The sequence below is a fragment of the Theobroma cacao genome, chromosome 3, assembly GCF_053813885.1.
Source record: "Theobroma cacao isolate CCN51 chromosome 3, ASM5381388v1, whole genome shotgun sequence".
NCBI lineage: Eukaryota > Viridiplantae > Streptophyta > Magnoliopsida > Malvales > Malvaceae > Theobroma > Theobroma cacao.
Window position 1 is genome coordinate 2,729,852 of NC_142641.1, and position 23,552 is coordinate 2,753,403.

Below are 23,552 nucleotides of genomic sequence, written 5' to 3' on the forward strand. Positions count from 1 at the left end.
TTAGAATTAAATAAAATATGATCTTACAGAACAAATTATCAGGTTCAACAACTAATAATTTAACAAATTTCTATTCATGGATCGAAACTAAGTATAAGCATCTACAAATCATATAAAGTTAAATACAAAAATCAAATAATCAAACATTATATCTACAAAATAAATAAATAAAGATTCATAATTTCAAAATATTATTTGACATGCAATACTATTTTTATTAGTTAGATTCTATTTGAGTACCAAATTATCAAATTAATCAAAAAAATTTAGACATAAAGCATTTAAAAACTTAATTTGAGTTAAAAATTACTTACACATGAAGCCTAAATGAGTTATTTTGAGAGAGTGAAAAATAAAAATAAGGACCAAGAAGAGGAAATGTCACTACAGATCTCAAAGGTCAAAATATTGAGAAGATCCCTATACCCATGCGTTTTGTTCAATTTAGTCTTTCTACTCCAATTTGAAGCAATTTGTCTCTTGATTTTGGAAATTACTTCAATTTAGTCTCTTCTCCTAACAACATCCAATTTAACTGTTAAATAAGATGACGTTAGTGCTGACGTGTAACGTGGGGTAACGTCATGCTGACATGGCACTACCACGTCACATGTGAGAGTGATGTGGTAATGCCACGCCAACCTTTTAAGTTTAGATGCCACATCAGCATATCAAAATGACTTGGCAATGTTACGTTAGCATTAAGACTCGAGTTGTTGACGTGTGGCAACTTCTTAACATGTCACATGACAACAACATATTAATGTGGCATTATCACATCAGCAACCTAAATCTTAATGCTAACGTGACATTGCCATGTCACTTTGATATACTGACATGGCACTACCACGTTGGCAACTTGAGACTTAATGTTGACGTAGCATTACCACGTCAATTGACATTTTGATGTGGTATTACCAAATCAGCAACCCAACACTTAAAAGGATGATGTGGCACTGCCACGTTAACATGTGAGGGTAATGTGGTAGTGTCACGCCAGCATGTCGTTACCCCACATCACTACGTTAGCGTTGACATCATCTTATTGAATGGTTAAATTGGATGCCGTTAAGAGGAGAGACTAAATTGGAGCACTTCTCAGAATCAAAGGGTTAAATTGTTTCAAATTGAAATAGAGAAACTAAATTGAACAAAACGCCTAGGTACAAAGATCTCTTGAGTATGTTGATCGATTTCAAAAGTAAGTCTTGAATTTTTATGGAGAAAAAAGGAAAGTAATTTAGGTTTTGACTCTTTTTAATAAAATCTTAAATTATGGAAGAATTTTTTTTTTATGTTTTAGTATTTAAATAATAGTATATAAATTACTTTTTAATAAATTTAAACTTTGAATTTTTGACCTCATTCCCTACAAAATTACAAAAAAGTTAATAAGAATTCATTAATGTCATTAGTTACATAAAACTCTAGATATTTAACAATTGAGTGGTGTCATCTGACATTACTCCGGTAAAAGTGGTCGCTTTGGGTTATTTCTAACTAAATGCATTTTATATAATTAAGTCAATAAGTAGTTGAATAACTAGCTTTATATTTATATTATTTTAAAAGAAAAAAATGTTTTAATAAGTTGCACATCTCTTCCACGAAGAGAAGTTCCAAATTCAAAATTTTCGTCTCAAACCATTGAAAAGAAATAAACGTAGTAGTCTAGATATAAACAACATAGTAAAGCTAGAAACATTATAATTATTTTTTTCTAAAGTCACATTTATAGTTATAAATTATAATTACAATCAAATAACTTTCAATATATATTATATAATTGATCATTTTAAAAAAATAATATCCTCATAGGCATGATGGAACTGGAATCTAAAACTTAATTTTAAATTATTAAATAAAAAAAAGAAAGATTCATAATTTTAAAATATTATTTGACATGCAATACTATTTTTTATTAGTTAGATTCTATTTGAGTACCAAATTATCAAATTAATCAAAAAATATTTAGACATGAAGTATTTAAAATCTTAATTTGGGTTGAAAATTACTTACACATGAAGCCTAGATAAGTTATTTTGAGAGAGTGAAAAATACAAATAAAGATTAAGAAGAGGAAACATCACTACAGATCTCAAAGGTCAAAATATTGAGAAGATCCCTATACTCATGCGTTTTGTTCAATTTAGTCCCTTTAATCCAATTTGAAACAAGTTAGTCTCTTGATTTTGAAAATTGTTTCAATTTAGTCTCTTCTCTTAACAACATCCAATTTAGCTGTTAAATAAGATGGCGTTAATGCTGACGTGGCAACATGGGGTAGTGTCATGCTGACATGGCAACATGGGGTAGTGTCATGCTGACATGGCACTACCACATCAACATGTGAGAGTGACGTGGTAGTGCCACGTCATCCTTTTAAGTTTGGGTTGCTAACGTGACAGTGCCATGTCAACATTAAGGCTCAAGTTGCAAATGTGGCAATGCCACATCAGCATATCAAAGTGATGTGGCAATGTTACGTCCGCATTAAGACTTGAGTTTTTGACGTGTGGTGGCTTCCTAACATGTTACATGACAACAACATATTGATGTGGCATTATCATATAAGCAACCTGATTATTAATACTGACATGACATTGTTATGTCACTTTGATATATTGGCATGGCACTACCATGTCAGCAACTTGAGTCTTAATGTTGACGTGGCATTGCCACATCACTTGACATATTGATGTGGCATTACCAAATCAACAACTTGAACTTAAAAGGATGATGTGGACTGTGACGTCAACATGTGAAGGTGATGTGGTAGTGTCGCGCTTGCATGTCGCTACCCCACACCACCATGTCAATGTTGACATCATCTTATTTAATGGCTAAATTAGATACAGTTAAGAGAAGAGACTAATTGGAGCACTTCCCAATATCAAAGGGTTAAATTGCTTCAAATTAAAATAGAGAGACTAAATTGAACAAAACGCATAGGTATAAGGATCTCTTGAGTATGTTGATTGATTTCAAAAGTAAGTCTTGAATTTTTATAGAGAAAAAAGAAGAGTAATTTCGGTTTTGACTCTTTTTAATAAAATCTTAAATTATGAAAGAATTTTTTTTATGTTTTAGTATTTAAATAATAATATATAAATTACTTTTTGATAAATTTAAACTTTGAATTTGGACCTCATTCCTTACAAATTACAAAAAACGTTAATAAGAATTCATTAATGTCATTAGTTACATAAAACTCTAGATATTTAACAATTGAGTGGTGTCATCTGACATTACTTTGGTAAAAGTGGTCGCTTCGAGTTATTTCTAACTAAATGCATTTTATATATATCTAAGTCAATAAGTAGTTGAATAACTAGCTTTATATTTATATTATTTTAAAAGAAAAAATGTTTGAATAAGTTTCACATCTCTTCCACGGAGAGAAGTTCCAAATTCAAAATTTTCGTCTCAAACAATTGAAAAGAAATAAACATAGTAGTCTATATATAAACAACATAGTAAAGCTAGAAACATTATAATTATTTTTTTCTAAAGTCACATTTATAGTTATAAATTATAATCACAATCAAATAACTGTCAATATATATTATATAATTGATCATTCGTTAAAAAATAATATCCTCACAAGCATGATGGAACTGGAATCTGAAACTTAATTAAAGGCGGAATGTAGATAGGTTTTGATGGAGAAAATGCAAGAAATTGTTTGGTCTTGCGTGTGAATTATTCAACGATGTGCAATACATATTTAATGGTTAAATGTTCCAATCATGATTGTTGCCGTTAATCACGCGTTATCTTCTTCTTCTTCTCCCTTTTGGTATCGTCACACATTCTTACAGAGTCTTCGTCTTTCTTATTACTCTTTAAACTATATATCATCGTCATTATCGTTACCATCATCGTCAATACTATCAACTCTCTCTCTCTCTCTCTCTCTGACCCTGCAGCTTGCCACTTTAAAATGAATTTCTCTTGCTTATCTGTGATTCCTTATGTTTCACTCAATTTAAGTCATCCTTTGATTCATGTCCATGTCAATGTGTCATCGTCACAATAATTATAGGAATTTGTATACCATGAATGAAGATCAAAAGTTTAGCACCCAATTGCGAAGTTAATTTCAATGATGAGTTCATTGGTTAGAAGAAATTTCATAAAATTAATAGATTATGATTTTTTTTTGTCGTAAAAAATACAGAAAAACCTGATTATGTTTTTTATCAAGTATGGGTTTACTCCAATTTTATGTTAGATTTGTTCGGTTATATGTTAATTGTTAGTTGGTTTATCTACTATGTGATTTATTATATGAGATGTGAAATTTGATTATAACGATAATTGGTATTTATACAAGTAACATCATTCATAAAGAAAAAAAAATAGTGCTATTCCATATTGCTATGATTTTATATTAAAATTAATTTTTTGTTTATTATCAATTGATTTTAAATTGAATCCTTATGTGTTTATTCACCTAATTTGTCTTATTTCTTAAAATAGGTGAGGAGAGCTGTTGAGTGATGTTATTTCATTTCTATTCATTTTTAAATTTATTGTGATTTTATATTCAAGTTGGATGTTTAATTATTTTTCACCTACCACTGATTAGTTTAAGTTAATGCTTAGCAATGCTTTGATTGTATTCATTGTGTACGAAAATGGTCTAAACCCTAAGTCCTAACCTTTAACTTATTAGATCACCCATCCCATAAGCATTTGTTTGCATTCTCTCACACCAAAAGATAATAAGACAATTATTTATTGATTTCTTCTCTTTAATTTTGGCTTGGTCTCTCTGTATAATGATAAGACACCACAAACTGATGGGATAATTAAGCTATGCAACAGACTAAAAATTTTGTTTAATAATGAAGTATCCTTATTATACTAAAAATGAGGGGTTAGGGAATAATTCAAGAATTATGTTGAAATTTTAATTAAGATAGACATTCAACTTAAAAACAATTAACAATAAGTGAAAATTTTCTTACTTTATTAACATACTCAAGATATTCCCAACTTAACAAATGTAAAATTATTTAACGGATGGGAAGAGTAACAATTCCTCTCATATCGCGTTGAATTTTTAAGATTAATATTTAATTTAATATAAATTAGTAATTGGTGGAGAGATCTTTATTTATATTTATATACTCAAAATATGTAAAAATATTTGTTTATAACCACTTCAATAAACCTAAAGAGAGAGAGAGTTTGGCAGGTGGGAACTGATCTGTCAATACACCTTACTTAGAAAGAGTTAACCAATCCAAATCCAATCCACATCCTGATTGGTGCATAGCAGGGAAGAAGATACAGCGGCACATAAGATGGGGAGGAGCAGTAGACTTTATAGTCAAAATTAGCTGCACTGACAAAAAGAAATTTAGCAGACTTTTCCACAACGAAATTGCACGCAACTTTTAGGATGTCTTTATCTGGAACATAGAAAAACAGGAACCACATAGGAAATATCACTGTTGTCGCAAAGTCTGACAAACAGGAAAAGAAAGAGAGTGTCATGCTTTTGGCTTCCTTGTAATGGAATAGGCTCCGTTGGCAAACACCAATTTACCCACGTTTTTCTCTATGACGGTTAGAAGAAATACTTTGGTCAGTCAAGCACGTTTCATGCTGAGCATATTTAAAGCATCTAGAGCAAAAAAAACAGACGATGGATGCTAGGGACTGAATCAAACCCATTTCCCATAACACCAATTAATTTCATTTTCAACGAGTAAACCTATTCTTTTCCCTCTAGTTTTTTCGGTTCATAAAAAGGGGAGAAAATTGGCCATTTGTCAACTGTGTATGCATAATAGGATCTGTCAACTGTTTTCTCCTCCTAGCAATTTAAATTTGTTCTCTTTTATGATGGCTAAAAGAAATGGGATGAGTTGGTCAGATGGCAAGAAAGATCAATGCATTGGGGTCTTTTCTTTGACCAGGAATTCAAGCTAGGGGCATCCTACTTTTTATGTCGATTAGTCTCTGTTCCTATACATAAGGTAAATCCCAAAGTTTTCTGTCTTAAATTGGAGTCAGGGACTTATCCGAGGATACTCCATTTGATGTTTACTTATGCAGCTACTTATTTTGAAAGTTGTTAGTTAAGTACAGTAAATTTGGTGAGGTTTTGAAGTTAGTAGTATATAAATCTTGGCCTCGGCTGTGAGTTATAAATTCACTTGAGGTTCAAGACTCAAAGTTTCCGAGTCTTTAGTCAGATAGAGGCATGTCATCCTTAAGGAAAAGTAGTACAAGTTCTAGTGAAGATGATGCTGAGCAGCTCAGAAGAGGGCCTTGGACTCTGGAGGAGGACTCTCTCCTCATTCATTATATTGCTCGCCATGGCGAAGGCCGATGGAATTCGCTTGCAAAACGTGCAGGTAACTTTAACCAGTAGTCCAGTAGTCAACAATCAACACTATCTGATAGCTGATAACTACAAAATCCTGCGGAAAATCTATTATGTGTTAATAAATTGTTGTTTTCTTTTGTGGCTTAGGCCTAAGGAGAACTGGCAAGAGTTGCAGGCTGAGATGGCTAAATTATCTGAAACCAGATGTTAAACGTGGAAACCTTACTCCACAAGAGCAGTTTTTAATCCTTGACCTCCATTCGAAGTGGGGTAACAGGTAATCTCTTCTTCTTCTTCTTCTTTTGTTTTTTTTTTTTTTTTGGGTTTTTACAACTTTTATTTCGCTTTCTGAGAGAGCTTATCAACATGACATAAAGTAGACTAGGCAATTTTGGATAGAGACACAGAGCAGCCTAGAGGTGACAAAACAATAGCAACATATGCATTAAAAAATTGTTGAATATTTTCAATCTGCAATCCTTTCATTATTGTTTTTTAAGAACTATGCAATGACATTACGCGATTCTTATCTCTCCCAAGGTTCCAGTACTCGCAAGTTCCTTGCCACAGAATGTTTTGGTCTTGGAAGCATTTACCTCCCTTCCTTTCCTTCATAAAGCTTAAGCCTGCCTGTCAAGGCCTAGCAGATTCTGTGAAGCATAGTACTTATATCGTCATAGTTTATATTCAGACAGAGTCTTTATTTGATCGAACATGACATGGTTTTATTTTTGTGATTTCTAGGTGGTCCAAGATCGCACAACATTTACCAGGAAGAACGGACAATGAGATCAAGAATTACTGGAGAACCCGTGTGCAGAAACAGGCGCGCCATCTTAAGGTCGATGCGAATAGCACAGCATTTCAAAACGTTATTCGATGTTATTGGATACCAAGATTGCTTCAAAAGATGGAAGGGTCATCCTCTTTTTCATCCATGGCATCCGAAAACTCAACAGTTCCTCAATCTCTAGACCAAGCTTCTCAGCATCAAGCATTAATGACACTGCAACAAGTACCAGGGCAGGGGCCTGGTAACCTAAGTGAAGCAGTACAGAATTTGGATCATCAGGAGCAGAATTCAGACTCAGAGCACTGTGCAAGTTCGTGTGTTTCTTCTTCAGAATCCATGAATAATATCTCACAAATATCTCAATTTGCAGAATACCAAACAAGTCCTTTTCGCATCATTGGTAACAACGACTACAACAACACACTTGCAAAGGATTGCTACTATGACATGGAAGCCATCAACCTGGCATCCACATCAGCGCCTGGGGATTTTGCGAACCCGGTTGGCGATTGCCACATGCCAGAAAACAACTGGTTTAGCAATGGTTTTGCAGATGACCTATGGAGCATGGGGGAACTGTGGGAACTTAGGAACTTGAATTGAAGGGGAACCCTGTCTGGTTTTTGTTTATGACAGTTCACCAATAGTTCATTCATTGGCTTTTGACAGGTTGATTTCCTGAGTTTAATTGTCTCATAAGATCCCATATTATTTTTTTTTTTCTATTTTAAGGTTTTGTCCATAAGTTACAGCAACTGTGGATTCAAAGTTTCTCAAGTTGTGATCATAAACTAATTAATTTATGTCTATATATAGATATATTTGAAAAAAGAAGGATTTGAATGCGATTCAGTGAGCCAATTGTTCATATGCACATCACAAGCACGTCAGAAAGATGAAATTTCTGACTAATCCTTGTTGAGAATATTCCAATTAATATCCTCTTTCAACCGTAAAAATAGTACAAAATTTTAAGAATATATAGAGTAATTGATTTTTTTACTCTACAAATTTTATTTTTAATTAATCAACATAAAAGTTAAATATGAGTGGCAAAATTGAAAATTGACAAAAGCTCAATGCCAAAGTTGACATTTGCCCAAAAATCTTTACACAAATAATTCACCACTGATGGGAATATAATATTTTGATTTTCTCTTATAATTTAAAAAATGTGGTTGGATGGTGAGAAAATGAACCATTGGGTCATCAAAGGTCAAATGGATTTAAATTTCCAGGAAAGAGAGAGTGGGAGATTATTTATTTAATTTGATGTTTGATTTTGGAAAGCCACACTGCACTCCTTTTTGGAGCTTTAAAATTTTTAATTCAATTTATCCCACAGATTCCTACCAACTGGCTTGAGCCAATTCTAGGAAACAAGAATTTCTTTGGGGAAATATGGGCTCTAATTGGCTGACCCACCAAAGTTTGAAACCTTCAAAAGATGAGCTCTGCAGCTATATGTGTTTGATAAATGGGGGAAATACTTTGTCATCATTCTCCAGCTGATGATAAGAAAGGCAGCTTAGCTTCCCTAGTTGAAAATTCATCTCTCTCTCTCTCCCCCTCTTCTTTATTTAAAGCCACTTCTTTACCATCAACCCATATATATATATATATAACACATGATCTTTCTTTTTTAAAAAAAATAAATAATTTTATTCAGAATATCAAAATATTCACGTCAAGGTAATTACTTATTCATTAACGAGAAATTTTTATCAAGAGCTTGCAATGATTATTTTTATGTAATTAATTAATAAAAAATAATGCGATAATCATCCTCATACAAATTATAATCACATTGAATAACTTTTAATAAAAAAAAAATCAAAAACCAACCAAAACGTACAAATGATGACACTTAAAATTTAGAAGTTCCAAAATCTCTTCCTTGCAATTGAGATATAATCTTTTTAACATATACAGATATTATTTTTATCTTACACTATTCATTTTTTCATCCTTCCATTCAAATATAAATATTTCTTAATTACTTTTCACTAATCTTTTCTGATACATTATTTTTCAATATACTTATATCATACATAATTTTTTTTAAAATTTACGATTAATTAATGATTGAATCTCGTACATATAAATAGCAATGAATAGTCTATTAAAACTTGAAATGTAGAAGGAGATCTCCATCAAAATGGAACCTTGATAGTAAATTTCAGCCCTTTACAGACTGGGAACATGGAAAAGGAATTCCAGGTGTTAGTGCGTATGAATGAAGCTAGCTAGGTCATAATTATCTGGATGATACCATTATTCCACCTTATCTTTAAGCCTTGTTTGCTGCCATATTTAGATAAGTCAAACAGCCCATTTAAGAGGTTTGCATGTAGTCTTATCATCACATGCCCCATTTCTTATTCGCAAAATCAACCAAGGAATTTAGTCGGTTAACTAATCTTGACCAGAGGGAAGATATAGCAAAGCAAATTCGCATTTGGTGCCACCGATCCATGATGGGAAATTGGCAAATTCTTCTTCCCTCTCATAAATGATATTCATGCAACATTCCACATCTCTTGCAGAAACAAAAGAAGCCTTGGAAAAATGATAGCCCTAAAGTGCGCTTCTGACATGGGTCGTGACCACTGGAAAAGACTGATATTAGTAGATGACTTGTCGTCAGGTCACTCTTTTATCAACAAAATGGAACTCCCTCTCCAACCAAGTTCAAAGAAAAAATTTTCTTTCCAATGTATTCTACTGTTCCACTTGAGGTAGCTTCTGATACGGAGAATATATTCTTAGGTTAGAAAGCATTGATTGGCTTGTTCAAATGTCCTTTAAAGTGGAATATAAGCTATAAGAAGAACCCTGCAAGTAGTACTTTCGCATGTAATCTTGTTGACATCTATTAAACAAAAGCTTAAACATTAATTGCAGCCTTTAATCTAATGATTAAGTATGTTATTAAGATAATTGTATGAGTTATCTAATTAGAGTTATAACATAATATTATTAATTCGATAGGGTTAGACTATATGAATGAGATTAGTCTTGTAGTATATGTTATTTCTTGTCGACTGGAGCTAGTATTTAATTTTGATGAAAATTTCTTCTTAATGTTAATTGAGATATTGGTCAAAGAAATCCATGGCTAAAACAAGCTTTGATAAATGATAGCAAGGACAAGTTTAGATATGTGGTGGGAGTGGAAGTCAGATGTAGCTGTAGCACACCAAGTAAAACGCAAAGGCTTGAGCCGTGGCATGTCCTTGTTCTTATATTCTGGTTTGATTTGGCAAAGATGCATGTTCCATGTGCATCATTGCAAATGGTTGGAGATTAAAGCTGCTTTCCAACATGTGAGACACAAGCAGGACATGAGGAGGTTAGGGGTTGAAAATCCATCTATTCCCTCTTTGCTTTACCAATTTGTTAGGACATGAAGTTAATGCCTATGAAATCTAATTGGCAGTGCATTTGAAACTCAAAACAATATTAAATCGAATATGATTCAGAGAAATAAATCGAAATTAATTCTGAAATAATAAAATAATGATGGGTTTGCATTTGGCAACACTTATAACATGCAATAATTGTGATTAATAAGATGTGAAGCCTTTGACAAAGAAATGCTATTTCCAGGGGCAGACCCAACAAAAGGGTGGAGCCAGCAATAGCATTGTCGTGAATTTGAAAGTAGAAATCCGTGCTCCAATTGTCTGCAAAACGTGCTGCATGACTAATAATTCACTATATCTTTACAGAAACTTAACAATCATGACACTTCAAATTTGAAGTTTTTTTTTTTGAAAAATGAAATACAACTTCTATAGATAAAGATTCCTAAAAAGTTCACAAATTAAAAAAAAAAAAACTAAAATAATCAACAATCTTATATTTATAAAATTGACATAATACCTCAAAAAATTCATAAAATATTTTGAAAAATTCAAATAAATTTGTTTATTACGTTTAATCGAACACTTGTATTTTTTTTATTAAATAAATTTTTATAATCAATAGTTGATTAACGATTTTTAATCAAATGTAGCATGATATATAGTGCAGTCATGCAATAGTTTCATTTTTCAAGTTAATACCATATAAGCATAAAATTAAATGATAGATATATCATTTTGATTAATGATAATTAATCAATTATTAATTATATATAGGTTTATTTGATTTAAAATTATTATTTATTACATTAGGAGACAAAAATGAAGTTATTATACACATTGTAAGACAGCTGAAACCCAGCAGCGTAGAGATGAACGTGGCGACACGTGTAGTTTTTGTGGAACTTTGGAAGTCTTAGCAAGTTTTCCTCGCCCAGTTTCAGCCTGGAGCTGATCCATCACCCTTTTCTCAAATCATCTTTGGTTCTGTTCAGTCACAGTCAAGTAGATGCGTGGAGATACCGAACTCTCTTTCCTTTCGGCGTCTTTTCCCAGAGCTAGGGCCATTCCCTAGCTCCACGCCTGATCACGACGGCTGATCTCGAGATCTCATGGCGGGTCCATAGGGGCCATCATAAAAAATTACCCTTCAAAGGGGCTCGTTTTGCAACTCAGTGTTGAAACTGACCTCCTTTCGCTTCAGCTCCGATGATTCCATTTCGGGGACTTTGCTTGCATCAATCTTTGAATACGTATATGACCCTTGAAAGCAACAGGTAAATGAAATGTTTGGTATTTGGACGTGGCCAACTCGTACGCACTCGTAGGTCGTAGGGTATAGTTTATGCATGACTTCTAGCCCTGAGGACTTTGGCATGCCGGTTCATGTCAAATGTTATGGTTTTTCAAATATTTAAATTCACCTATATTAAGTGTTACAGTTTTTCAATGATTCAGTTGTTCCGTTTATTAATTGATTTCTTATATGAAATATACTATTATAATTGTTGATTAGATTGATTGACGGAAACTGAAACGAGATAAATACTTTAAATAAATATCTATACAGTAACAAAGTTGACACTTACGACATGATGAATGAATAGAATTAGAAGGAGTAGAAAGGGCCATGACAAGGTGGCTACAGCCTTTTTCATGTTGTTGGGTGATCTGAGAAGTATGAACCTAGCTAGTAGCGGTTCCAAGCAGGAGGGCCACCTCCGAAAATGAAGTTACACGTAAAAGGCTAGAAGGGAAGGGAAAACCAGCTAATAATGGAGGGTTTTGGAATCAATGACCAACAACCGAAGATAAGTCTTCACATTTTCAAGCTGTCCTGGGTTAGCAGTAGAATAATTTACTGCTGAATTAATTAACCATTGTACTCTCCTTACTATTAACAGTTGTACGCGTCTCAGGACGAGCCATTAGCAAGAAGGTAATTAAGCTCCAAAGGCAAACGGTGTTTGAGAAAAGAATAAACTTGTTTTATGCTTCATTTGACTGGCTTAGGGTGAAAAAGGAAAGATTTCGATATTTATAATTTTCAAGATGGCAATGTATTTGGGAAGTTACATACACAATAGAATCAATGTAATCAAAGGTTAAAATATTCCTTAATTCATCTGATTTCCTTGAGCTGATTGCATCTCTAATTCCTTGATTTCTCTTGGATTTATCCCTTCATTGCATGTCCTGATTTGGTTGAAATGGGAGCTTAGGTGTGTGTCTTGTACATAGCATAACAGCAGCTTAGATGTCGACTCAAAGATGCTAATTGCAACTTTTAAGGCTTTACTTGAAAGATTCACAACAGATGGTTTTACTATTAAAATTGCTGCTAAAATTACTTTCCTTTAATGTATAAGGATAATAGAGCTATCATGCAGTGAAGAATTTAAAATTTTACATAAAAAATGATTAAAGCGTAATCATATACAATTTTAAATCAAGTCAATAATTTAATTCGAAATATAAATTAATTACTTTTAAAATAAAATGAAATCATAACATAAAATTGAGAGGTGACGATTGCCACCTCTCGCCGTCACCTTCAATCTATCCTTGCTATGAGATAACAAATTTATTACAGAAAAGGCAATGAATAGGACAATTAATTTAATATCAATTGATGAAGATAGGATAGTTTTTATTATATTTATATGTTCAAAATATCTTAAATTTAATTGATAATAGTTACGGTTAATAGTAAGGAATATAGCTCGAGGCTTGATTCCGAATATGTATATTTTATTCAAAAAATGGATTTGAATTCATTTTTTTTCAAAAAGAAAAACCTCAATACTCGAGTAATAATAGCCTTCCATAGGTGATAAACATATAATCGCCCAAGTGGCCCATTGCATTTATGGTAGAACATGAACGGAGTCCAAATGGGCCACAAGAAGCCCAAAATGACTTTAAGTTCAGAAGGTAAGCCTATTCGAACCAGATAATCCAAAACCCGGCCCAGATTTAAAAATAAATAACGTCATCATTAAACTAAATCATTGCCGTCAACGTGTACATGCAAAATCGTGGCCTTTAATATTACGCTATATAAAGTCCACTTTGCTAAACTGAAACCCTAGTGTTTTTAGTGATCCGCCAAATCGAAGGGAGAGCTTCTCACGCTGTGTTCCTCCTCTCTTCAATCTTTCGCTTCTGTTTCAGGTACCATTTCTATTTTCTGCAACCTGCTTGGTTGCCTAGAAAGTGCAGGAAAAGATAAGAGAATGAAGATATTTCTCTTTGTTTCTCTTTTGTAAAGCGAAACGGAGTGATAGGGCTTTCACTTTCTATTACTGTTATTGTTCCAAGATATTCTAATTCTCTGTGTTCTGTTTATATGCTGAGAAAATGTAGGAAAGGCAAAAAGAACTGTTGTTATGATCTGATTCTGATGTTCATTTTAATAATTTATATTTGTTTCTAGACTTTCAATGTGGCTTTTAGGGTTTATATCTTTCAATGTTATATATTTGAATATTTTTTGCTTTCTTAGCTAATAAAAGCTGTGTAGCGTGGCTGGGTTTGTTTGAATTTTTTTTTCTCATTTGCCTTCGCTTTGTATTCACTTGGCATGCAATAGAATGTATGGAAAACACTGAATTATGCAAATTTTTGTATTGTTAATTGTTATTGTAAGCAATAAATAACAATCATTTCGAATCAATTAGATTTATGTCAGGTTACAGGTAATGTACTGGAGAAGTGGGCAGGTTGTGCCCTTTCTGTATTAAGACTAATTGCCTTAGGACAATGATGTATGATAAATACTTTGTTTTTCTATCTCTTCAATAAAGCATTTCAAGGAAAGATTTATTTCTTTGCTTTTTTATGATGCAGTATGGAATTTGACCTTATTGAGAACTTTGTAAAGTATTGAACTTGTTATTGAAACATGAAATTGGATATAACGGATTTATACATCATAAATTGAGTGATAGAATCAAAAGCTGGATCTTTGTTTCTTAAATATTTAGTCAAATTAGGAAGGCCTTTCAAATTTGTATATGGATAGTAATACTTGATCCAATTGCTAGCTCAATCTGATTTGTAGTAAGCTACATTCTACCTTTCTCATTTGATAATTACATTTTGACTTTTTACTGTTCCTGCAATGCAGATCTTGAAGATGTATACTTCAAGGAAGAAGATCCACAAAGATAAGGATGCCGAACCAACAGAATTCGAGGAGTCGGTTGCCCAGGTATTAAAATGCTCTTTTGTTTGTTGCACTTGAAATGTTTCTGGAAATCTGAAAGGGTTTGGTTTTGATTACAAGTGCTTGTACGTTTGTAACAGGCATTCGTTGATTTAGAGAATATCAACCAGGATCTGAAAAGTGAACTCAAAGATCTCTACATTAATTCAGCAGTGTATGAAGGATTCATTGGGATGCATTAGTTTTAAAGTCTCATGTTTTTGGTTATCAAATGATTGATACAACTTCTTTCACATGCAGTCAAATTGATGTCTCTGGGAGCCGGAAGGCTGTTGTTATCCATGTCCCATACAGATTGAGGAAGGCTTTTCGCAAGATTCATGTTAAGCTTGTGAGGGAACTTGAGAAGAAGTTCAGTGGGAAGGTGAGGAAAGGACTTAGCTATTCCATTCTTCTTAAGTTTTGTTCTTTCTCAATAATGAAACAATATGAGAGGGAAGACTGTCCTTCAGTTTGAATGAAAATTCGAATTAGGTCTTCTAGCTTAGAATTTACAAAATGCAATACCTTTTAACAAAAAAGAACATGCTTTGCATGAGACACTATCATCAGTGGAATTGTTCCAGATGCTGATACATTGCAATTGTGCAAGAAAAAGAGAACTAATCATGTTTTTATTGTATTATCATACATAAATTTAAATGTTTAGGTGAATCCTTTTGCTTGATCTGGCTTTAATGCTCTACTTAAATTTTTATTTAATACTTAATACGATGGTTATTAATTGGTTTGACTGATATGCACATCTGTTGGTTTTAACTAAGTTCATGTATATCTGGTAGGATGTGATTCTTATTGCCACCCGAAGGATATTGAGGCCTCCAAAGAAAGGTTCTGCTGTTCAGAGGCCACGTACCCGCACATTGACTGCTGTGCATGAGGCAATGCTAGAGGATATTGTCTTACCTGCAGAGATTGTCGGAAAGCGCATTAGATATAGAATTGATGGATCAAAGATAATGAAGGTATGCAACTGCTAATACCTTATTAGTAATACTAGAACTAGGTTGCTAAATGTTGATAAAAGTCTTAAGTGATGAATGGAAGAATTGTTATCGTGAGAAACTTTATATACGGGGGGGTTTAATTGTTCTCTTTATCATTATTATTATCATCTTTCAGAGATCATATTATAGTTTTGGAGGCTAATGTTCATTCATTCCTTGCACTCATGGGCAGGTCTTTTTGGACCCCAAGGAACGAAACAACACTGAGTATAAACTTGAGACCTTTGCTGCAGTTTACCGGAAGCTTGCTGGCAAAGACGTTGTGTTTGAGTACCCAGTCACAGAGGCATAGAGAACTCCTTTTTAAGTGTTGTGGCACCATCTGTTCCGTTTTTGTTCCCCAAAAACTGCTTTTGGTGGGGAGTAGTTAAAATTTTGACATTTATGAGTTGCTAAGCAAGCAGTAAAGTGTCATGATGATGAATTTATTTCCTTTATATGACGTATTTTGTGTTATGTGGTATTGCATTTAATGATGTAGGATTATGGGTTTTAAAGGTTATTTGTTGGTTCATAGATTTACTTATCATGCATGTTATTGAAGTAATATGATGGGGATTTATGACCTTGTTTAGGATTATCCTCTTCTCATTTTGGAGCAAATACATTGAATTAACCAGAATCCAAGAATTTAACAGGATTAGGTTCACAAGATCGAATATATTAACGACTATAACCCATGACAGTTTAATTTTTTGTTTTGTATCCTGTCAGCAAGGTTGTGTGCGAACGACTATATCTCGATGTCGTACAATGTTTTTCCCTCGCACAACCGAAACAGTATCAGACTGTATTATTAATCTGTACCCAGTAGCGGTTCCTGCCGATGAGTCCATTGTGCTTCTAGGATTAATTGGTTTGTGATATTTTTTATCCTCTTTGGAGGACAGATCTGAATCCTGGCCTGTTAGCGTGTTAACCGGTTTCCAGACCTTTATTTTACAAGGCAGGGCAATCTTGGAATTATGAGTGTTCAGGTCTGAATGATGTATATTGATTGATACTAAATTATCAATGTTGAAAAAAAAATAATAATAATAAATCAATTTGGCCTTGTCTCTTCACTTTTGGGCATGAATTTTCTGTGCAAAAAAAAAGAAAAAGAAAAATTGAATTAGAGAAACTTCTCCTGACCAAAACGGAGATGGCATGCTATTCAGGAAGTGCATGAGATTGCAAACAGGCCAATTTTCCGGTGTTCTCGGTAAGCATAGCTTCCTGCACAGATTCGGGAAAGAAAGTCAGCATTTGATGAAAGCATATATACATTAAAACTGTAATCAAAGAGAGATATTTGAGTGTTCAACAAGGATGACCAAAATGACTTGGACTTGCTACTTTCTCAGCTACAATGTGTTTCTGTGGTGTTTTAAATCACAAAACCACTCTTCTAATCCTTAAATATATGCAATCTGACCAACATGTGGAACCTCCGATGCTGAAAAGCTTCAAACCAGAGAGGAAACACACACTACATCTCACTGGGATTGCCATGCACGGTTCAGCTCGGGAGGCTCATAGCTAGTAGTTCAAAACATCACTGGCACGATGGCAGTATAATTATAGTTTGATATATCATACATAATGTTAAGTTGTAATCTCAGAGAACGAGAGATCGGATACATTTTGATTGACCATGGAGCATTTTTAACTACGAAACACCGTCTCAGTCTGTAGACACCCTTTTTTTAATAATAATAAAAAAATAAATAATAATTAAAATAAATAATCACTGTTAACAAAAAAAAAAAAAGGGAGAATTGCAGGCTTGGCCTCCATATTAGCTATCGTAACGTGCGGGTCCAAAAACTCAATCGCTAGATGTGAATGACTTAGGGAGTCATCACCAATCTTCTTTTATTTAAGTGCGATTAGTCACCTATTAAATTTGCTCTATTTGATGGAGTTATAAATCGATTTTTGATCCATCTAAAGAACAATAACCAGTTTACATATTTTTGTTTAAAATTGAGTTCGAGAGTATGGTTATACACAAAAAAAAATTAACACCCTTATAACACTCGTGTGAATATCCCATCATCGGTTAGGAACTTTGATTAAGACCCCACTAGTACGATAGGAGGGTCTTAATTTATATCCCAATGTTCTTGGTCTTAAATAAATGAAAATTACGTATACTTAATTACCAATTAATCAAAATATACAAACAAAAAAAATAAGGAATTAAGGATAACAACAAATATGATAACAATAAGAATAATACAAAAGGAAATGGATAAAGTGCATATACATAAATAATAATAATTATAAAATAAAATACTTGGTTCTAATATATGATTTTAGGGAAGTTCATAAGTAAGTACTTACATGGTAAAAGTACACGATGAAATAAAAAGTTATATAAAAATAAATAAATATAAAATATTTGTTCATGGTATATGTGCCTATAAAGAAAAAATAGTAAAATTTTTAAAGATAAGAAACAAGTATTAAAATTATGAGTGTATCACGTACCATTGTTGCATTATTAAATGTCATGTTATGTAGACATATTCTGTATACAAGTGTAAGCCTCGATGATGAGACTTTCCCAAAAAGTTTGCGTAAGCAAGTTTCTTCAAAGAATTTCCTATGTGAAAAGATACCTCTGAGTCTCACTAATTCGATGGGAGGGTTAGAAAAAATATCTTTAATAAAAAGCTTTTATCCGTATTAGGATTTGCATTCATGAAAATACTATTTTTACTTGCAAACGACTATTCCGATGATAGGATTTACCTAATAAATTTGTGAAGGCGAGTTTTTCGGATATTTCCCAATGTGAGAGAATACTCCTAAATCCTACTAGTATAATGAGCAGATTCGAAAAATACACTCAATAAAAGGTTTTCGTTTGGCATTATCTTGATTTTATGCCATGCATTTCACAATTGCAACACGTGCACATCAAACACAAAAAACCAAACAAAATATTTTTAATTTATTAATAGAATAAAAGATAAAATAAATAAATAATAATTAAGGAAACATAAAAATGAAATCAATGGGTTTTAATAACATACAATTAAATGGTACCGTTCGTAGAACGAGCGTCATGAGGGTGCTAACCCTTCCCTGTGCGTAACCGTACTCCCGAACCCAACTCTAAACAAAAATACGTAGACCAGTTATTGTTCTTTAGACGGATCAAAAAATGATTTAGAACTCCGTCAAATAGAGCAAATTTAATAAGTGACCAATTGCACCTAAATTAAAAAAGATTGATGACGACTCCTTAAGTCATCCACATTTAGCGATCGGATTCCCGGACCCGTACGTTACGACACAATCATACTTAGAAGTTAGAAAGAGAGAGAAGAATGGGAAACTTCTAATGAACTCACTGGACATTCTTACCACTTCAGTATATGCTTCATGTATTATTTGAAGTGATATAGTTTAATTTAGTACTCAATGGAATCTCTTCAATTTCCTTGAAAACTAAATTCCATTTAAAGTTTTGTAACATTTGTGGTCATCCCAAAGAATGCCATCTATTGGCAAAACCATTATAAATTCATGCATAAATAGGATGAAAAGCTAATTGAAGTAACTGAGACAATTAACTATGGAAGCAGAGTTTACCTCAAGACAATATTACAAGACCAAGGTACATTGCTCCACAAAGAAATAAGAATGATATTAAACCCCTGCCATAAGAAATTCCTTGTAATTAAGGAGACAAGACAACCTAACAAGATTCGACAGAATCTTGCTTGTCAAATCTTAACAAACAAGGAAATATAGTAATCTTCCTGCGTATTTCAAATTTCAACAATAATTACGCCATAAACTTCAATATGCTCACCAGATAACACCCCAGCCAACGCCATTGCAAGGACAAGGACACACTTCTGCGAATTTTTCAGCATCACTAGAGTGAACTCTACGAGATATGAGGTCATCATATATATCTGTATCATCAAAAAATACAGACTACAGAATCAGTAATTATAAAACAGACATGTAAGTCGCCAGATTCAATTTTTCTTGCTCCAAAACCATACCATAGACTGAAAACAAGCTGTTCATTACACCTGCAGTAAGGAATAGCATTGTCTGATCACACTTGAAAGGGGGGATATAAAAACTGGGCATGATATTCCAATTTCAGAGAAAAAAAAAAGGTCAAAAAGGGCACAAGATAGATGCATTTACCAATGAACAAAATAATGTACTGAAGTATATGAATCTTTGTTGTTTCTTGAAGAACCCAAACCACACCAAGGAAAAGAACAAATCCTGACATCTCAAAATACATAAAGATTAACATTATTCAGATGTTATATCAGCCATATTTATTCAAGGTATCTAAAGACATACCAATACAAAGTCCCCTTAGTGTCCACTGCCAGAGCAACATAAAACATAATCAAGAGCCATGCAAATATATAGAATAATAATAGTGTGACATAATGTACGTTGATGTAGTTGAAAGTACAAGCAGGCTAATCGTTTCTGAAATTGTTCTGATTTTAGTTGCAATGAAATGACTCTATTCCGTCATTAACTAAAAAGAGTATCTCATTGAATTCCAAATGACCTTGCAAATGCAATCTAGCATCTATCCATGAAATATCAAAAACAAGAAAAGATATTTTAGGTGTTCATGAATACTTACGTTTTTAGCTACACAGAGTACAACAAGTAGAGCAACGACAAAACATCCTGCAGCAATTCTTGCAGTCAGAAGATTTGTTGATGCTAGTATCAAAACCATTCCCCAAAAAGATGACCCAAGATCTGAAGCGCAACAACAAATATTAATTCTGATAACACTGCAGTCAATCTCATGAAGGGACAATTGATAGTGTATCCAAGGTTTTAAATTTTATATGGAGAACAGCATGAATCAACATATTAGTACATGGATGAATAAGACAATTCACTAAAGCACATTGTGAAAAGGCTGTAATTGAAATGTGATGTTTAGATAATTTTGCTTTTATGTAAGTGTCTGTATATATGTACTGGCATCTGTTTTTTATGCAAGCAGTCAAGGAATAAAGAAGTTACATCCGGCTGGCAAGATTAACCAGTATATGCCGCCACGTGTTTGTGTGGTTCCACCTTCATCTGCATGAACCTGGATCCCTTCCACCTGCATATGGAGATCCTCTTAGAAATTGAATTACACGTAACAGAGAACATTTCAAGGTTATGCAGTCATACAAGCACTTCATTACTTGGAATTTGACCTTGCCAAGATACCCCAATGGGCACATCATCACACTAGGTGCAAAACAGTGCAGTAAGCCAAATAAGTTGCTTGGGCAGCATTTTGGTTACACTTTAAATTGATCTGACTGACCTAATATTTTGTCATTAATTGATCCTAAGTGAAGGCTTTATACAATGTAATTCACAGGTGTAAGGACCCATAACTATTTTACTAACCCTGCATTTGGAGAGACATAAGTGATGCGAAAATAGAATTACCTGTCCTATCAAATCAAACCATTACATGAAAACAAGCATGGAACTCACTTGTTGATAAGCAAGTAAATTTCCCCACTTAACAACAGAAATAAAACATCAAGACTGGATGGAAATTTTGCTAAACACTGTACAAAATAAAGCCAATGCACAAAAAATGACTAACTACAATTTACAGGAAGACGCTAATTACTGGGAGAGCATGTATTTGTAATGACAAGGATTACTACCTAAAAAGTGAGCATTAGTACTCACCCAAGCGTTCGTCTCAAATTTATCAGCAAAAGTATTACGAATTTCGCAAGATAGCATGCAGGAACACCAAAAAAAAAAAATTACTTACATGACCACATGTGAGTTTACAAGCAATAGCATGGCTCGCCTCATGAAGAAATACAGTCACTAGCTTGAAGGGTCTCAGAAGTATTGTCCTCCAAAGCTACAAAAATCAAACAAAGATTTAAACCACATAGCAGAAACATCGCACACACAGTACAACAAAAAAGCATCAAAGTAGAACATACCTAGAAATTAATAGCAATATAGCATGTAATAACACTTCTAACAAAAAATCAGCATAATATTAAGTCACCACCAAAGTATCAATTCTGCTTTCTAAGTGACTGAATTTTAACTAAATAAAAGATATGCAAAGGCCAGCATTATAAATTAATCAATTCCTTACCTAAATCACTAAATTAGTAGGACCAGAAATTGAGAAAAAGGTCTTATACATTAAAATCAATAAATTGTTGTTCTTTGAGAATTAATACGTAGTTCTTGCGCATCAGCAAAGCTTCCAAACAGACAGCATTTATTTTCCCCAAATGCCTTTTAAGTCAAAAGTGAAATCCAATCTTACACCCCTTTAACCTACAGCTATAACTAGTTGATAAGCCCACATTGACTCTAATTACCAGAGAGAGCAGCAATCTTGAGCAACGAGAAGTAGGCTTTCCTTTCAACAAAAGAACATAAAAAAAATTCAATGTTACTTTAAAAGAAATAACAACCAACCGGCTTTTAGTGAATAAAAGCAAAAACTTTCATGAATAAAAACAACACCTTTTGGACGCTCAAGAATTCAATCACCCTCACCTCCCCAGTTCCAAAAGAAACAACAATTACCCAGATCACCCACTTTTCCTACTTTTTAACTACAACAAAACATAACCCAAGAAAGAGAGATACCCCCATTGGCATTTTTTTTATCAGATAGAAGAAAAAGTGGCATAGATTTGGTAAGAAGAAGAGGAAGAAGAAGAAGAAAAGCTGAGAGAGATTTACCGCAAGTATAACGACAGTGCAGACAGCGACAGTGACAAGAAAGACTACTTGTTCATGATTGCAGCAGTTTTTGAGTTCCCAGTTGGGATTCAGTTTCATCATCTCTTTGTTACTCAGAAATGAGAAGGACCCAACAACTGCAAACAGCTTCCAAGTTGGATCTTCAGTTGAATGTTCTTGCTTGAGAGAGAGAGAGAGAGAGAGAGAGAGTTCTGTTCTGTCTCTTCTCAAAGGAGGTTCGTTGGTCACCAGTTGGCACCAAATTTGCTTTGTCTTGTTCAAGCTTTTTGTTTTTCAAATGTTGCAGAAAACAGAAAGTAGAAACGCCTTTCAAAAAGTTTTCTTTTCTTTCTTTTTTTTTTATTAATTTTCTTTTCCCAAGTTATCCAAAAAAAATTATTATATCCTTTAAAAAGAGAAAAAAAAAATTTTTTTAAGCTGTGGTTTGCAAGAAAAAAAAATATTATAGCTTTTAGCTATTATGTCAAAAAGTAATAATTTTTAATATGATAATAAAAAATATAAAAATACTTATTGGTTTAATATTTAAAAATAATTAAAATATTCACAAAATTAAATAATTTTTTATTTTTATTATATTTAATTAAATTTTTTATTTTTAATTAATTAAATTTTTATTATTAATAATTAATTAATTAATATTAATTAATATATCAATTGTCATTTTATAATATGTAATATTAATATGATATTTTGATATGTAATAATGAATAATGAAAATATAATCACGTATATTTTTCATCGTTACGTTAAATTCACGTAAATATAAACTAACAAATAATATTTTGACTAATAACAAAAAGTACAAATAATATTTTAACTAATAATAATCGATTCACAATTAATTATAAAAATATATTTAATTTAAAATAAAAATATAAAAATTAATTAAAAATAACAAAAAATAATTTAAAATTTTAAATAATTTAATAACTTTTTAAAATATTATATAAATTTTAAATATATTTAATTAAATATACGATGATGTTTTAATCTCGTTTATATAATTAAAAACTTTACTAAAAATGATTATTTATGCAATGAAAAGCTAATAATACAAGGCAATGGTGCA

At 32.7% G+C, this 23,552-nt stretch overlaps 3 protein-coding genes across 4 annotated transcripts; 2 read left to right on the forward strand and 1 right to left on the reverse strand.

The window, feature by feature from the left end:
* The first annotated feature begins 5,660 nt into the window (after positions 1–5,660).
* Positions 5,661–7,988, forward strand: LOC18604140 (uncharacterized). The gene is made up of 3 exons (XM_007036483.3): positions 5,661–6,371; positions 6,491–6,620; positions 7,088–7,988. The coding sequence occupies exons 1-3, from the start codon at positions 6,218–6,220 to the stop codon at positions 7,737–7,739; spliced, it is 936 nt and encodes a 311-aa protein (XP_007036545.1). The 5' UTR covers positions 5,661–6,217; the 3' UTR covers positions 7,740–7,988.
* A 5,552-nt stretch (positions 7,989–13,540) lies between these two features.
* Positions 13,541–16,250, forward strand: LOC18604142 (Ribosomal protein S7e family protein). Its single transcript, XM_007036485.3, has 6 exons — positions 13,541–13,675; positions 14,631–14,714; positions 14,810–14,883; positions 14,970–15,093; positions 15,512–15,694; positions 15,909–16,250. The coding sequence occupies exons 2-6, from the start codon at positions 14,640–14,642 to the stop codon at positions 16,026–16,028; spliced, it is 576 nt and encodes a 191-aa protein (XP_007036547.1). The 5' UTR covers positions 13,541–13,675; positions 14,631–14,639; the 3' UTR covers positions 16,029–16,250.
* A 456-nt stretch (positions 16,251–16,706) lies between these two features.
* LOC18604143 (uncharacterized) lies at positions 16,707–22,818 on the reverse strand. Of its 2 annotated transcripts, none has more exons than XM_018118232.2 (10): positions 22,460–22,817; positions 21,516–21,611; positions 20,753–20,837; positions 20,358–20,479; positions 20,060–20,084; positions 19,895–19,978; positions 19,744–19,773; positions 19,545–19,650; positions 19,322–19,386; positions 16,707–16,954 (listed from the first exon to the last, which is right to left on the reverse strand). In XM_018118232.2, exons 1-9 carry the CDS (start codon positions 22,559–22,561, stop codon positions 19,323–19,325), a joined length of 714 nt encoding a protein of 237 aa, XP_017973721.1. In that variant the 5' UTR covers positions 22,562–22,817; the 3' UTR covers positions 16,707–16,954; position 19,322. The 2 variants fall into 2 exon arrangements, with proteins under 2 accessions (XP_017973721.1, XP_088660812.1); XM_088804686.1 differs by lacking the exon at positions 16,707–16,954 and adding an exon at positions 17,692–18,841 and having other exon boundaries at positions 22,460–22,818.
* Between the last annotated feature and the right edge of the window lie 734 nt (positions 22,819–23,552).

Coding starts and splice junctions, on each gene's coding strand:
- LOC18604143 (XM_018118232.2), bottom strand. CDS start 22,561: ATGATGAAACTGAATCCCAACTGGGAACTCAAAAACTGCTGCAATCAT. Junction 20,085..20,357: donor TACTCTGTGTAGCTAAAAAC/GTAAGTATTCAT, acceptor TTGCTCTGGCAG/TGGACACTAAGGGGACTTTG. Junction 19,651..19,743: donor CAGCTTGTTTTCAGTCTATG/GTATGGTTTTGG, acceptor TTGATGATACAG/ATATATATGATGACCTCATA.
- LOC18604140 (XM_007036483.3), top strand. CDS start 6,218: ATGTCATCCTTAAGGAAAAGTAGTACAAGTTCTAGTGAAGATGATGCT. Junction 6,372..6,490: donor TTCGCTTGCAAAACGTGCAG/GTAACTTTAACC, acceptor TTTGTGGCTTAG/GCCTAAGGAGAACTGGCAAG. Junction 6,621..7,087: donor CATTCGAAGTGGGGTAACAG/GTAATCTCTTCT, acceptor TGTGATTTCTAG/GTGGTCCAAGATCGCACAAC.
- LOC18604142 (XM_007036485.3), top strand. CDS start 14,640: ATGTATACTTCAAGGAAGAAGATCCACAAAGATAAGGATGCCGAACCA. Junction 14,715..14,809: donor TCGAGGAGTCGGTTGCCCAG/GTATTAAAATGC, acceptor CGTTTGTAACAG/GCATTCGTTGATTTAGAGAA. Junction 15,695..15,908: donor ATGGATCAAAGATAATGAAG/GTATGCAACTGC, acceptor ACTCATGGGCAG/GTCTTTTTGGACCCCAAGGA.